At 39.9% G+C, this 15930-nt stretch overlaps 1 protein-coding gene across 1 annotated transcript in view; it reads left to right on the top strand.

The window, feature by feature from the left end:
• Positions 1-15772, top strand: part of pik3r2 (phosphoinositide-3-kinase, regulatory subunit 2 (beta)) — a 23248-nt gene extending 7476 nt beyond the window's left edge. The window contains exons 2-15 of the mRNA XM_053438873.1: positions 256-348; positions 2168-2245; positions 2603-2755; positions 3718-3928; positions 4118-4203; positions 4388-4490; positions 5166-5264; positions 5381-5561; positions 5759-5878; positions 6433-6575; positions 6693-6869; positions 6983-7054; positions 7214-7384; positions 8872-15772. Coding sequence (XP_053294848.1) covers positions 256-348; positions 2168-2245; positions 2603-2755; positions 3718-3928; positions 4118-4203; positions 4388-4490; positions 5166-5264; positions 5381-5561; positions 5759-5878; positions 6433-6575; positions 6693-6869; positions 6983-7054; positions 7214-7384; positions 8872-9079 — 1895 coding nt within the window. The 3' untranslated portion in view covers positions 9080-15772. The remainder of the gene's footprint in view (positions 1-255; positions 349-2167; positions 2246-2602; positions 2756-3717; positions 3929-4117; positions 4204-4387; positions 4491-5165; positions 5265-5380; positions 5562-5758; positions 5879-6432; positions 6576-6692; positions 6870-6982; positions 7055-7213; positions 7385-8871) is intronic.
• Positions 15773-15930: the final 158 nt, after the last annotated feature.

The following is a 15930-nucleotide window of genomic DNA, read 5'->3' as shown; positions in this document are numbered from 1 at the left end:
GGAGGTTTTGTATCATAAAACTTTGCAAACTAATTCTCAAACTCTCATGCAAAACATGTGTTCCTCTTCCAAAAGTTACCCCACCTCATCATATCTTTAGTGCTCTTCACAGATTGTAGATTGTGTAGCAACTTTAAACTCTGTATCTCAAACTGATGCTGGTTAACTGTACCCTTGTCAGTGCTGCAGCACCACCCGCGGTCTCTCAGAGGCTTTGTGCCAGAAGTGTAACAGTGATTTGTGTTGTTGTTTCAGCTGTTTCTGTGCTGGACCTGAGCGAGCAGTTCACACCGCCAGAGACGGCTCCCCCAGCTCTCACCAGCCTGATCCAAGCCATAGAGAAGAGAGGTATATCCATGTCAGCCCGCCGTCTTATCCGTCTGTCTCGCTGACACTCTGTCCGCCTCCCCGCCTTTCGTCTATGTGCGACTGTCTCCCTCCCGCCATCTGGCTCTTGCTCTCTCATGCCAGCATTTGCAGAAGTGTAGACGCACAGACATGTGAGTGAAGTCAGGCAGTCGAACACATGTATAGGAGAACGTGCACACACAGGATGTGCCCTCTATCAGGACCTTCTCAGTCGGTTGAAGACTTAATAAAGTTTTTCAACATTGATGCTTAATGCGGTTTTAAGTCGAAGCAGTTTTCATTGGCCTCACTGGGAGTCCTGCACAGTGGGTTTGGTTCACACTATGTTATTAACAAATAGAGCTCAGTGGGACTCCATTCACAGTTTTACCTCTTTTTTTTCCCTGTCTTCCTTCTTTTCTTTCTCTCGGCATGTAGAGCTTTAACGAAAGATTATATTCACTTTTTATTATATGATAATGATTATGTCCAAAAAATGAAAAGATACATCACAGTTTCTCAGGGGCCATTATTAAATCGTCAAACTGTTGCCGACCAACAGTCCTTAACCCAAACGTACTGAGTTACAACAATATAAAACCAAAGAAAGCTACAAATCCATATAATATTACAGGAATTACAGAATATTTGGCTTTTTTGCTTGAAAATGACTATATAGAAGAGTTAATATTTATTATTTTGGACTTTTCATGATTCCTTTGTAGCTTTCTCACCACCTTCTGGATTGTTTGCTGTAAACAGATTTTTGAAATTCATCAGAGGTTAAGTCTGTTCTTCAAGTTAATGATGACACTAAATAAATAAAAACTGTCAGAGCAAAGAAAACATTTAGAGCATGAGGAGCAGATGTGTTATTGACAGGAGTTACGTGCAGATACACACTCACGCTGTCGTCCTGGCCGAGAGAATCCACCAAAAAATGTCCTTATAGGAGCGAACATTTGAAAATGTCGATACTGGAAGCCGGCCTCTGACACCTAAATGTTGCAGTAACGCGGACTTACTTCCCAATGTTGGATGCACACACACTCTGTCTGCATAGTTTGGTTTTCACAACTACCTGAGAGACGACCTTGTCTCGAGGAATTGTCTCCTAGATGCAACCTGTCTAGACCCGGCGTTTCTAAAATGCCTTTTTGTATGGGAAATCTGTGATATATTCATTCAGAGTTTTCTTCAGTAAGATTTTCATAGGACATGTGAAATGTTTCTCTCCCTGGTGGATCAATCTGCCGAAAAGAATCCCATAACGCAGAATTTCAGTTGTAGACTTGTTATATTTTCTGTGCTGTGTCTGGCTTTAAATACATTTCCACAATAAAAGAACCAAAAAAAAGAGATGAAAAGCTTAATAGGGGAAAATGTTTCGGCTCTGCTTTAGTAAATATTAGTTGTGGAGAAACATTTTCTCGAGCAACTCTCCCCCCATTTGATTATTTACCTTCACTGTGTTATTGGATTTGAGACCAGAATGAAAACAGCTGACACATGCTCCATCATGTACACGTTGTTGCTCACACAGTAACACGGACCAACTGGTAATACAATTTGTGTGTTGAGTAACAAACTTTTTTTTGGTGGGAATTTTATTTTATTTTTCTTTTCAATTCAAACATCAACACAGTCCAAAAACATCGTCGGCAGGCATCATGATATGAATGCTATACTATTAGTCTGTCTGGTACTTTTTGTATTGACTCCTTTGCATTGACTGTTATGGGTTTTTGTTCTGTTTGATTAGTTTTATGTGCGTCAATGGTCAGTGACGGAGAACTCACATGCATTTTGTTTTTCTCAGGTCTGGACTACACAACATTGTACAGGACAGCTGGCTCACCCTCAGATTCAGAGAGTCAGGTGTACTGCCTGAGCTCTGGTGAGATTATTTGCTACTTCTTTGTTTTTTTCAGAGCATTTAATCGATTAGTTTCTGATTATTTCCTGAGCATGCATGCTGCTTTGTACCTGTGGCTCTCTATTTATTGTTACAGTCTGTATATTTAGAAAACTGCTATAGTCCTATGCTGTCAGCATTTCTGTAGCTCAATGGTAAGGCCTGTTCAAAACTGCCACATCACCAACCTGTAGATCGTAGCCCTGCCTCTTTAAAGAGTTTCTCAACCAAAATCAACAAAACTAAATATCTAACAGGTTTATATTTACTGATTTGATTGATTATGGTCGAATTTGTCTCTTCATGCCTCTGTATTCTGTGTGTGTCTTTGTGGTCCAGAGAGTGACGTGGGTCAGAAAGACGTGGGTTACCTCTCTGAGTGTGTCCTGCACTACCTGAGAGACCTCCCGTCACCTGTCATCCCATCCTCTATCTACCCCCAGCTTCAGACTGTTGTCACGCTGCAGCAGCAGGTCCTTCAGCAGTCAGCAGGTCGGTCTCATACCCTGAGGAAATATTTCAAGCATTTAAACACATTTTCTTCTAATTAGGACAGAGCGACATCTCTAATGTGTCTATTTTTAATAGATTGTCTGAACGTTTTACTTGAAACAAACAGATTCTGTATGTTACTGCTGACTATTTTTCAAAGGATAGGATTATACCATCTTGCAGCAGCAGTCGAGGGATGGTCCGTTAATGCATCAAATAACTAATTAAAACCAAATTTATCATAAACATGAACACTTGAACAAAGTGTTGCCATAGGTGTGATAGGTACCACAGATCACAGAAACCATTTTTGAGACACGCACAATTTACAGTTAAAAACTCAGAGCCACTGGTATGGTCCTTTGGAAGAAAAACTGAAGTTAGATTGTTCCTGACTAATCTAAATCTAGTATGAACAAAATAAAGTTGACCTCTGTTGAAGCAGTTGAAATGATTTCATCCTGTTGGTATATTATTCTATAATAGAATAGTAAAAACAATATAAATTGAGCTGTCTGCTGCTGATGTTGTGAAAAGAAAGACAACTTTCATTGCCTCAATGGCTGTAATTTAAGAGAAAGAATTACACAAGTCCCAAAGTGAGCGGTGTTTGCTGGTGATCGAGGTCAGTCACATGTCAGCGTTGAGAGAATAGACTTAAGTGTCGGGAGAGGATGAGCTCACTGTGGCATGTTAGAAATGCTTCAGCTGATTCTCCTTTGTACCGAGGAGGCCATGATTTCATTACAGATATATACTAGGTCTATTTACAGAAACATGCACTGACCTCTTTGGCCTTTGCTTGAAAAATACCAAACTATAGATAAGATTAAAGATAAAAGTAAGTTTTTTAATAGCTTTACTGAAATTCCTCAGATGTGATGTTATACGTACATTGTTCAGTTTGTCACAATAGTTCTGTGTATACATCTTAATCGTGTTTGTTTGAATCACCTATGCAGATGGTGCGGTCGCTGGCAGCCATGACAGAGAGGTAAGCCTGGTTCTCGAGAGCTCCACTGCCGTCCCCCTCCACAACTGTCTCACCCTGCAGTACCTCCTCACACACCTGGCCAAGGTCACCCAGGTGCAGGCCAGCAATGGCCTGGACACACACACACTGGGAAAGATTTTCGGACCACTGCTCATACGGACAGGCCCCTCTACCCCATGGTACATATTTTTTCTGATATACATAAACAAATGTGAGAGTGTGTGAAGTTGAAACGATGATGAGGGATCGGGGATCTTGGAATTTTCTTGTCTGTGCTGCAGTTTGTCTGGTTTGAGTCTCCTGAATATATCAGCCATTGTATGTCAAACTGTTGCAGTTGATTGATTCATTAATTGAATGATTTGTAGGTTATCTCTTGATGAGAAGTTCCCTGCCCTTGTGGTGGAGAGGCTGTTGATAGAAAAAACTATGGAGCAGGACCTTACTCCTCCAGGTGACATATTTTTTATAAAACCTGAGTGGAATAGTGTTTATTTTTCCCCACAGCACAAAAATATATCATTTTTTTTGTTTATTAGAGAAAAATTATACTTGTTGGCTTTTTAGCCGTTTTATTGGGAGTCATGTGTTGACTGGTTTTATTTTCTATTTGTCCATGTGTACGTTTTTCTATGTAGTTCTTCCAGCAAAGCCAGTCAAGTCAAAAATGGCCCCGTCAGCCATGACGGACACAAGCAGCCTGCTGAACGACGCTGAGTGGTACTGGGGGGAAATCTCCAGGTAAGGCATGAAAGTCAACTGTGACTGTAACTGAGAAATTGATCAGAATTAATGAGGTTTCCATCCAATTCAAAGTCAGGGACTGTGGGCGTCCCCTTGGACCAAGGTGCCCTCTTGCCTCACCCTTGTTTATTAACTTTCTGGATGGCTGGATCTTATTTGATCACATAAACACTCAGTCCAAATAATCAGACCATTAAAAAAAGTCTGTCCTCTTAGGTATTTGTTAGTTTCTGCCTAAAATGGCAAATTTCCCCCAAACTACAGTATCTCTGAACCATATCACAAACATTAAGTATTTTACATGATAATAATATTACTTTTGATAATATGTAATATTTCCCTTTCCATTCATTCACCTGAAACCACCACCTGAAACTCTTGGTGGAGGCCCACCTCACACTAGCCATCCGTTACACTATATAAGCTTTTGATAGCCACAAGCTAAGCATGCTGTCGCTAAGGACAGCTGCAGGAGCACAGGTGCTCTGAACATTCGTTTTGCAAAATGGACCCAGGCAGGTCTCTGGGTGGAACCACTTGATATGTTTACTGGAGGATAACTGTGTGCAATACCAGCACACCATATATGTAAACAAGTCCAGAAGTCATTGTTTTGTGGTATAATATCAGCTGAGTTAGTGTTAATGAAATTAATAAGTTGCTGTATTACAGAGAGGAAGTGAATGAGAAGCTGCGAGACACTCCAGACGGCACCTTTCTTGTCCGGGATGCCTCAAGTAAACTAGAGGGCGAGTACACTCTCACCCTCAGGTAAAACAGCACTTCTTCTTTAAAAAGTATTTCTTTAAAAAGTATTTTTCCATTTCCAGTCTATGTATAAGTAGAACCAATTTTCATTCTCATTTGGCTCCTGTCTCCCCCTGCAGGAAAGGAGGGAACAACAAGCTCATCAAGATTTACCACAGAGATGGGAAGTACGGCTTCTCGGAGCCTCTCACCTTTCTGTCTGTCGTGGAGCTCATCAATCACTACCGCCACGAGTCCCTGGCTCAGTACAACGCCAAGCTGGACACCAGGCTTCTGTACCCGGTCTCAAAATACCAGCAGGTTTGTGATGCTGCAGATTTTAAAGCAGTTTGTTGGTTGTTGTTTGAGTCTTCAAATTCTCTACCCAAACTTTTTATAACCTATTTCAATTGCAAAAGAGATCCTGCATTGTATGAAATACAGTAATCACCGTTTGAGTCGTGTCTTATTAATTCATGCATGAAATTTGTGATGTTGCTTTAATCTGCTTTTTGCAGCTGGTGAAGGAGAACAGTATCGAGGAGGTGGGAGAGCAGCTGAAAGTTTATCATGAGCAGTATCAAGAAAAGAGCCGCGAGTACGACTCTTTGTACGAGGAGTACACACGCACCTCACAGGTACACACATAAACACACACAAACAGGGGATGTGTCGCACAGTCTTATCAATCTTACTTTAGTTATACTGATGAAACACAAACATAAAGACACATAAAATATGTCCTGGAGGCTTAAAATTTAAATAAATTGGAGCTATAGATTCATGCACATAGAAAAAATGTATCAAAGAATTTATGAAAAAGACTAAATGTGTGTAAAACACCAACAGTCGAGGATACAAACAATGTCAAATCATGTCAATTAAGACGTCACAAAAAAATAGAATATGCTTAATTATAAAAGTAAAAAACTCAAAACATTCATGTATTATGTTTAACATGCTATATATATATAAAAAATTTAACAACTAAAGATGTGAGTTTATATTGTGAGAACTTTACATATTTTCATTACGTTCAAAACAATTGTTGAGGACAGTTCACATTCTTTGCTAGCTTTTTTATAAGAGGCAGGAAAAAACATGATAAATCTGGGATTCAGTATCTTCAGACTGGATTAAATATTAAATCAAATGGACAGTCACAGTTTCGCCTTCTCCCTTTAATCCCCAGGAGCTGCAGATGAAGCGCACAGCCATTGAGGCCTTTAATGAAACCATCAAGATCTTTGAGGAGCAGTGTGAGACTCAGGAGCGCTACAGCAGAGAGTCTTTGGAGCGGTTTCAGCGCGAGGGCAATGAAAAGGAGATTCAAAAGTACATTTATGTTTTTTTTTTTTTACTGAGCTGTAAATCAAACTGCTTAATACTAATAGTGTTCAGCATTCGAAAAACACATTCATAGACGTAATTTTATAATTTCCCTCAAATCAGGATCCAGAGCAACTCAGAGCGTTTAAAGTCTCGTGTGAAGGAGATCCACGACAGCAAGTGTAAACTGGAACAGGACCTGAGACAGCAGGTCTCTGACAACAGAGAGATCGACAAGAAGATGAACAGCCTCAAGCCAGATCTCATGCAGCTCCGCAAGATCAGAGACCAGTATTTGATGTAAGAGGAATGAATCCAACATTTACTCCCTGCATAAAATACATGCTCACACAAACACAAAACACAAGTTTCAGAACCGGCTGTCAGCATTACATGTCTGCGGTGTTTTGCAGATGGCTGACACAGAAGGGGACACGGCAGAAGAAGATCAATGAATGGCTGGGCATAAAGAATGAAGCTGATGAGTAAGTGTTTGAGATGAAGGAGCGGTTTGGCAACTTGTGCTGTGATGACAGGGTGCTGTCGTATCTGCACCTATAATTTAAAAAGTGGTTGCAGCTCGCTGTAATGTTCATGGTATGAGATGTACTTCAGTGTTTGCCACATTATTTCTGCCTCTCCAGCTCATACTCGCTCGAGGAAGACGAGGGCTCGCCCCACAATGATGAGTGTGCCTGGTACGTGGGTGACATCAAACGCACCCAGGCTGAGGACATGCTGAGAGGGAAATGTAATGGAACCTTCCTCATCCGTGAGAGCCAATCACAGAAGGGCTCCTACGCCTGTTCTGTTGTGTGAGTTTGTGTTTCATCTTTTTTAAAGGACAGAAATCCACCTGAATAGTGATTATATTTGTCCATTGATATTGATCTTCTATTGATAATAATATATCTCTTTTCTTAATAAACTTCTCAACAAAGTTAAAGTTGCACACAAAAATAAAACAGAATAAATGTCAAATTGTTCCATAGTTGGACAGCAAAGGCCTGGTTAATATGACAACATGAATATTGAAAATAGGATTTCAGATCTCTGAGCACTACATAGTTTACAGTAAAACATCAATGGTATCCACTTGGTTTTCGTGGTAGCCGTGGTTTACAAAAGCGCAGAAGTGGGGGACAGGGGGAATGGAGGTGAAATGCATCAGAGAAATCTTGTAAAGTCCTTCCATAGACACTCATTATAAATCCAAAAATGCAGGCAAAGCTGACAGATTTTAATTTCAAAATAAAGAAAATAATCAATAAGTAAAAATATATTTATAGGCCTATGTATGCTGTTAGTCACAGACATATTCAAACCATGAATACACACAAGCGTATGTATATTTATACATACGCATGCATATGCAAAAATACAAATATGTACAATGTACTGTGTATACTGTGTTTTATCTGTTTTTACTTATTCATATCTTTTAGAGTGTCCCTTAAAAATATGTCTTAATAAGTGACATTTACAAAAACATAACATGACCCATTGGTTATAATGGCTGATTTTACATTCTTATTTTAGATTGATTCAAATTGGTGAATTGTTGTTGCACTTTCTTGTGAAAGACGATGAATAAAGCCACCAGGGTTTTAACCACAAATGATATGAGTTCTGTTGGAGCACTCTATCATTCACAATATCTGGCATCTGATGGTTTATTTCATTAAGTTATAGGTCACTCTTGATTAAAATGTCACACAGTGGTTGCTCAGGAGCAGTTGTAGTCCTTAAAGTATCATTTTAATATTTAATATGGTTATAAAAGTATTTATCTGCCTGTCCTATAACATGTCATACCTGCAATTCTGGAAAGTCAGCATGCTTTGAAAGCATACAGAGCAGCAGGATGGCTGCTTGTTTGTTTTAGTGTAAACAAGAGAGGGCAGCGTAACACGGATTTCTCTCAACAGCAACACTGTCCGATCTCTGTGCTTAAGGTGGTTTTGTAACTTTGCATCATTCAGTTGCATTTACACAGGGAGAAATCCATCAGGAAACTGGTAAAGAGAAGTAGTTTTCCTTTCATTCAAATGATATTCAGCTAATTTTACAAAAACACCAGTGTTGGAACTCAGCCTTGTTAAGGCCAGCTTATTATAAAATATTTAGTATGCTATGATCGTTGTTACATTATTTCCCTTGGACTTACATTTCTTTGCCTGTGCTCCTCTCGGGAATTACACCAAACAAAATGCAATGATGAAGATGTAAACAGGTCAGAGGTTTCATAGTAACTTCTTGTTACACTACAGTAATTAATATGATGCGTGTCTTTGTTTTTCAGTGTTGAGGGCGACGCCAAGCACTGTGTCATCTACAAGACGGCCACCGGTTACGGATTCGCTGAGCCCTACAATCTCTACTCGTCCCTCAAAGACCTGGTGCTCCACTACAAAAACGTCTCCTTGGTCCAACACAACGACCACCTGAATGTAAATCTAGCCTTCCCTGTCCTGGCCTGCTCCCAGAACCAGAACCAGCACCCAAGATGAATAATCGAGCGGCAGTGTCGGACGCCTACCATGGTGGGGAAACAAAATTGTCACTCAGATGCATTGGGGGAAAAAACAACAACATCTGATCAATGCACTTGTTCATGTGGTTGAAGAAGTGGGTAAAAATCGACTCAGCAGCCACAATTAAAAAAAAAATCTTATTTTTTTGGCTAGAGGCTGGTGCTTATTTCCCACACTGACCCCAGTCCAGCAGCAAAGAGCACTCCTTGCTAACAGCATGGCTTCAATATAAGCACACTGCTAGCAGCAAGTAAGCACTGTACAGTACGCCTGGCTGACGCAGCGAGTTTTACCGCGAGGAGAATGTCGCATTAGCCAGCCATGACTGTACAGTTATTAAAACAGTGTGTGGAATTCAAAGACACCTTCGACAGAGGAAAAACAAGACTAAATGTGTTGAAGGAAAAAATAAGCACACGAAAATGTTGTTTTTCAAGATCGTGAAGACGAGAGACCAGATGGGATGATGGGAAAATATACAGGGGGCACTTTTCTTTTTTGCTTTGAACACGATGAGTGCCTATAGACAAAGGCCTGATCTGTCATCCCCAGACTGCCTGCAAACTCTCCGTAGACAAAAGCCTGAGCTGTTATCCACTAAAAGGACTGGCTTTGCTAAACCAGGCTGCTCGCATCCTACCCGAAGGCGGCAGAGGAACCGTGGACCAGGAGGGTGTAGTCACTGGAGCCGAGGGGAGAGGGTGGAGAAACGGCTGGGGTTGTTATTTTTTGGGGGGGGGGGATTCAAAGATTGATTCAATTTAAAGCTTGCTCAAGTGCCATAGTAATAGCTTTGAATGACCACAACCCTGTGTCACTAGAGCGAGGGGGAACGTCGTGGAAGGAGAGAATGAACGCCTGTCGACATTAACAAAGCTACAGCTTTAAAAATGATCTTTATTTTCAACTGGCTTGTTGCTCTCTCTCTCTCAGCGGCGCCACCCTCTGATCTGATGAGGTACAATGGACAGCAAATACTGTATAACATGATAGAAGTGCATGCGACGTATTTGGTATATTGTGAATATAGAAATACTTTTTAATCACAATAAACTAGATGCACAGGTACATTGATCAATGCAGTTCCACATAATTCAGGTTTCCTTCTTAAAGGAAATAGTGGAAAGAGTCCTGCATTAAACTTCTCTTTGTTTCAGACTTCTTCCTTCTTTTTTCATCCTGTTTAATACTGTAGCACCTGTAGCCATTGACTTTAGGCATAACTGTTAGTGCTGCTCTTAAGTGTCTAGTCTCTATATGCTACAGACACTTGCAGAGCATCAATCTATGTGATTATTGAATCTTCGGTACTGTATTTGCTTAGCCTCTGTTAGATTAGACTGTTGTTAGCGGTACAATGTCCTTGCAGATGTTTATTGTTGTTTTTACAAGCAGATTTCACTCTCGGTACTTCCTCCCCCTTGTGCTTGACTGTTTGTTTCATCACAAGCTTGACTCACAGAGCTGTAGAACATAGATGTAAAAAAAAAAAAAAAAATATGGTAATATAACATACATATATATATATAAAAGTATATATATATAAATAATATTTCAGACACACATGCAGACAGTGTATGTGATTATCTACAGATTAACCGCAGTGTTTCTTTAATTGTTTTTCCGAATATTTGCTATTGCTCTTAGATTCTGTTAGAGGATGCACAGTATCCAGCTAATGTGAGCCAAATGAAGGATCTTTTCATGTAGCAAGAAAGAGAAAACAGAACCAGTCGTGTTGCCATCTAGCGCGGCCTCTGTGCTCTGAGAGACTATCTAGTACGGTATGCATGGAGTAGTCCTTCGTTTGGGTAGAGGAATTTTTTACTTGGTGGCTGATAAGTGTGCTTTTTGTAGAGTATATACAGTATGGTGTGTGGTGAATGCAGTAGTACTATGATACTGCAATACTATGCGCACCACACGTGTATAACGAGCTTTAGATTTACAGCGCTCAGATCGGTTCCCTCCGGTTGTTCTGTGCCGTGGCAGCGAGTTTCTCCTGTTTTCCTCATGTTCATTTGGCTCGAGGTGGAGGTTTTACCACCTCTGTTCAAAGCACAAGTCATTTGTGTAGAAGGCAGGATGATCCAGTTATTATTGTGTGGTCGATAAAGTGGCGTCAAGTGGTGTTGCCTGTGAAATTGATTTATTTCGTTGATTTCTTGAGATGAATGAATATGAATAATCTCTCAAATTGATTACACATTGTCGAACTGTCATTGCCAAAAAGAAAAGTATTTTTGTAGAAAGTTATGAGAGTCAAATGTCATTGGCAGTAGAGCCTTTTAGAAAAATAATGCACTGCTTCTGAGAGCTACACATTGAAAAGTTACATGGATTTTGGATGGATGGATGGATTTTTATTTTTATTGAGCAGGGAATGACATTGCCGTTTTGTTCCTAGATGAGATCCTCACCCACTCGACATGTCATGAAACTCAATTACTAGTGAATGATTTGGTTTCATCTGATTTCAGGTACCAAACCCATTTTCAGATCAAACTCAACCCGAAGAGGTTAAATCCAGACGTCATTGTCGTTTCAGTCAGGACGAAACAGTTGTACTGTACTTTGCACAAGAAGAAAATCCCAAGAATTTGATTCCGATGCTTGTGGTTAGAGGGCTATAAAAAGTGAGGAAGATTCGAGAGATAATTAGAAGTGCCTTTAGTCATCGATGAGCTTGTTTTCTCCTTGTTGTCGTTGGAGTGTTTCTCCACAAGATGGTGCCATCACCGCACATGCTGTGCCCCAAGGTTCACATGTTTGCCATTCGTCTAAAACTGGCAATTGAGCATAGTTTTTGTGTGTGATTGCGTCTGCGTCTGTGTGTGTGCGTGTGTGTGTGTTTGAGTGTGTTATAGATACGAGAGCGACAGATCTTATCTGTGCCTCTTTGTTGTTACATCTATAATTGTTACATATTCCTTCTCTCTGGTGGGGGGCTGTACATTGGCTTGGTGCTCTCTCTCTCTCTCACGGTGCACACAGGCTAGCTTTCTTTGGTGTTTATTTTTTCATGGTATATATTTTTGAATAACACTCATAAGATAGAAATGTGAACCGTACATATCCACCTCCCAGCCCAGTTGTTTGAAGCTTGATAAGCTCCCGAGTTAATGCATGCAACCTTTCTCAGTGTTTTGTATGAGGAGTCGCTTCCTTCGTGGACGGCCGATCTGGTTGAGTCACCCGCCACTGCTGACGCATCCTTTATCCAGTTTGTTGGACCAACAATTTGCGACTGCACTTTTTCTCTTCTGTTCCCCACCCTCAGAGCAGTGTGTCTAATGCCCAACAACCATAAACTCACAGACAGTGGCAAAGCTCAGTTGTGATAGTGTTTGATTTGGTAGTTCTGTCTTTCCACACAGTATATCAGGAGTGTTTTTCTTTACAGTGTACAATATATGCTTTTGTTGTCACCAGCTACCATGTAATTCTGATGTTTTTTGACTGATTGCAATGTTTTTACTTTCACTAAATGGACTGTGTAAACTCTTATGCAATTTATTGTCCGCTTAGCGAAAATTGTCCAACTTAACAAGACGAATAACGTGAATTTTTCTAGATGGTAAGCTCATCCAAAACGTGGTATATAGCCATGCAGGTAGTTCCTGAAATATCCATATTTCTTAGGGGAACTTCTTTATACTGAAGAACTCTGAGGAAGTCTGTGGTTTATCCAGAGAAACCAAAACAATGTTCCTGAAAAGATGTGTATGTTTTTTATTCTTTTATTCTTCCTGGAGGTGAACAAACATCTGTTCACCTCCATTGTCCTGTAGGTGGCAACAGGGGTTAAATACCCGAAAAGTTAAAGAACAAGGAAGTGAAACTAAATGCAGCTACCACCAGGAAAAGGTGAAAGGTTTTTGGATAAATCGACCACTTAAAGTATGTCTTGGAAAATCCTGCCAATGGAGCACGGTACTTTTAGTTTTAATCCACATCAGGTCAACTTGTTTCAGAGAAGTCCAGAAACGGGCCGGTTCTGCTTCTGTTCAAGTAAATTTGTTTTTATTCTTATAAGTGAAAAGTAGAACAGAACTACTTTACTTGTTGAGTACTTTTAACCCTTTCACCAGCCATGTGCTCATCACAGATGTTTAATAGCTAGGAGCAATGGATCTTTAGTAGCAGTGGAACCCGGTGGAGCGGTGTGATGAGCATGAAACAGGCGGGGGATGAAAACTTTATTTGTGCTTCTACTCTGAGGTGACTTTTGTTGCACGAAGCATTCACCCTACTAAACTCCCACATATGCATTTGTGTCCGAGCTTCTTGGAGAACACTTTTCTATATAACACGTGATCATTCAAGGAATTCAAATATTTTTTCATCCGCTTTGGTACACTGTAAATTATATTTCTTGAAATCGTCTCGTACGCAAAGCACATCTTTCACTGACTACAAGGAAACACATATTTGGTGTCTATTACGGTTTGAAGAATGAAATACATACTAGAGAATAAATATTTTGAAATATATTCTTAGATATCTATATTTTTGGATTATGTAATTCTGATTTTGGATCGCGCTTGAAACAAATCAGGACGAGGCTTTGATGTGAACATGATTCTTCAGACTTGCTCCACGGGTGCTTTGTATTCGAGCGGTTATTGAAACGCAAGCATTTTTACTAATTGGCTGCAGTGAGCTTCATCGCGATCAGCAACACGCTTTGTGGTCACGGCTGATTGACATACACTTAATCGATTGAGCATAAATATCAGGTGCATTCAGAGGATGAAGCAAGCTCATGTACATGTGTTAATATTATCAGAGCTAAGACTATATGTTAAATGCAGTCCCCAGCTGCTTTGCATTTATTAAATATTAGAGAAAAGTTGTTTTTTGGGGGTTTTCTTTTATTGAACGTTATTGTCATATGGAAGATTCTGTTTTTTTGTTATTTGTGAGTAGAGGCAGTGTTAAAAGTTGCACCACAAAAGAGACACTTGGATGCTGCCGCAGATATCCACCACAGATTGGACAATGTCGGAGTCACCACTGTGTCTTCCTCTGGTGGACCTCTGCAGTCGCTTGAAGTGGAAGTCAAAAAAGTTAAACCTGCACAACTGACAAGAGAAAAAAGGTACACAATTTCAATGGTTCACGATCACTCCCCTGTGCATATGTTTGTACTCGGAGCAATGATGGCATTAGAAAGTGTTCTTTTATGGTGCCCGAGTATAAATATTTTTATTTGTTTTTTTTTCAAAAAGCTTGTAGATTTGTCTGTCCAAATGTTTTTTTTTTGGTTTGTTTGTTTATATATGTTAATGATAACCTTACAGAGCATATAAAGAAAAAATAAGCTAGCTTGAATATTTTCCTCCATGCAGAAAAAAAAATACAAATGTTTACAGTATGTAATTAACCAAATGATAAATATGCGTTTGAAAATCAATCTGTCCGTCCCTCAAAGTGGCCGAGATGGATTGATTTTTTATTTCTTTATTTCCTCTGTCATTTTAAACTTGAAAATGTTACGAATGCTTGTTCTGTTTCTTCCTGTTCCTCTTTTTTTTCCTTTTTTTTTTCCTTGTGAGGACAGTGCTCCCTCAATTTCAAAATAATAACTCGACAAAACAACGTAGTTAAATAAGATTGATTTAATGCCACAACAAACATGCACTCACGAGTCTGTCATTTTCTACCTGCTGACTGCTTCACCCCCCACTGAGCTTTGTACTGCAGCCCCTGCTCTTTAGATGAAGTACTGTGTGTTCTGGCTCCGTCAGGTGTCTCTCTGGGTTGTCGAGGGTTACAGTGAACTGTTGTGAGTAACAGTGAAAACTCACCACTTGGTGAACATGCCTGTGCACAACCTTAGAACATAAAAAGCTGTAAATTCAGGAAGAATTATCAAGAGGCAACCTGTTCTTGATTTTGCACTACACAGCAAATGGTACTCAATGGAAAGGCAAATCAATTTCCTTATTGGTTGATTATCTGATATATTAGATTAAATGGTATCCAGTATAGAATCCCATTTACATTTAAAATACAAACACATTAACATTTCCACTTTTCTCCTTGTATCTAGTCAATGTAGCTTTGCAATTTGTTTGACTAAATCTCATGTGAATGTTGTTTCACTGGTGAAGGTTAGAAGACCTGCAGTGGTACAGAGCAGCGACAATCTTAAACGTTTTGAACTAAACCAGCTGCTTTGTAACGTTTCCCATCAAATTGCATCACTGCCTCAGCAGAAGTAAAACACATACACTTCTCTTATTTAATAATGATGTGTGGTCTTTCTTTCAAACACATGAATGGAAACGAAGGGTCAGTCTGATAAATTTATTCTACACCAAAGTGCAATTGAATTCAGAGGGAGCACTGTCGGTAGAGGCCTGTCAGTTGATGTGTGCTCAATTCCCTATGCACGAAAAAGATGGTTACTCTTCTGCTTCTTCTCTTAAGATATCCTCCCTTTGTTGGTCTGTCTTTATTCAGATGCAACATTCTCTCTCTCTCTCTCTCTCTCTCTCTCTCTCTCTCTCTCTCTCTCTCTCTCTCTCTCTCTCTCTCTCTCTCTCTCTCGTGTACAGCTTGCTACAGAGATGTTTGTCCTCAGACAGGTTCTCTTTCATCTGCACTGTTCTTTCTTTATGCCGATGCAATGATTTTAAAAGACAATAAAAGACGTCAAATGGAGGTTGTGCTCATTTCGCTGCTTCATTATGTTGAGTTCAACCTTCACGCTGTCACACTTTATCAGAAGTTTATGTCCTAGATACACTGTGGCCCTCATTTGTCAGACTCACTGTGATCATAGACAATGCAACAAAATATGATTTACTCCTTTGCTATCC

This window comes from Pleuronectes platessa, chromosome 13, assembly GCF_947347685.1.
Source record: "Pleuronectes platessa chromosome 13, fPlePla1.1, whole genome shotgun sequence".
NCBI lineage: Eukaryota > Metazoa > Chordata > Actinopteri > Pleuronectiformes > Pleuronectidae > Pleuronectes > Pleuronectes platessa.
This window is presented reverse-complemented; position numbering and strand designations above follow the sequence as displayed.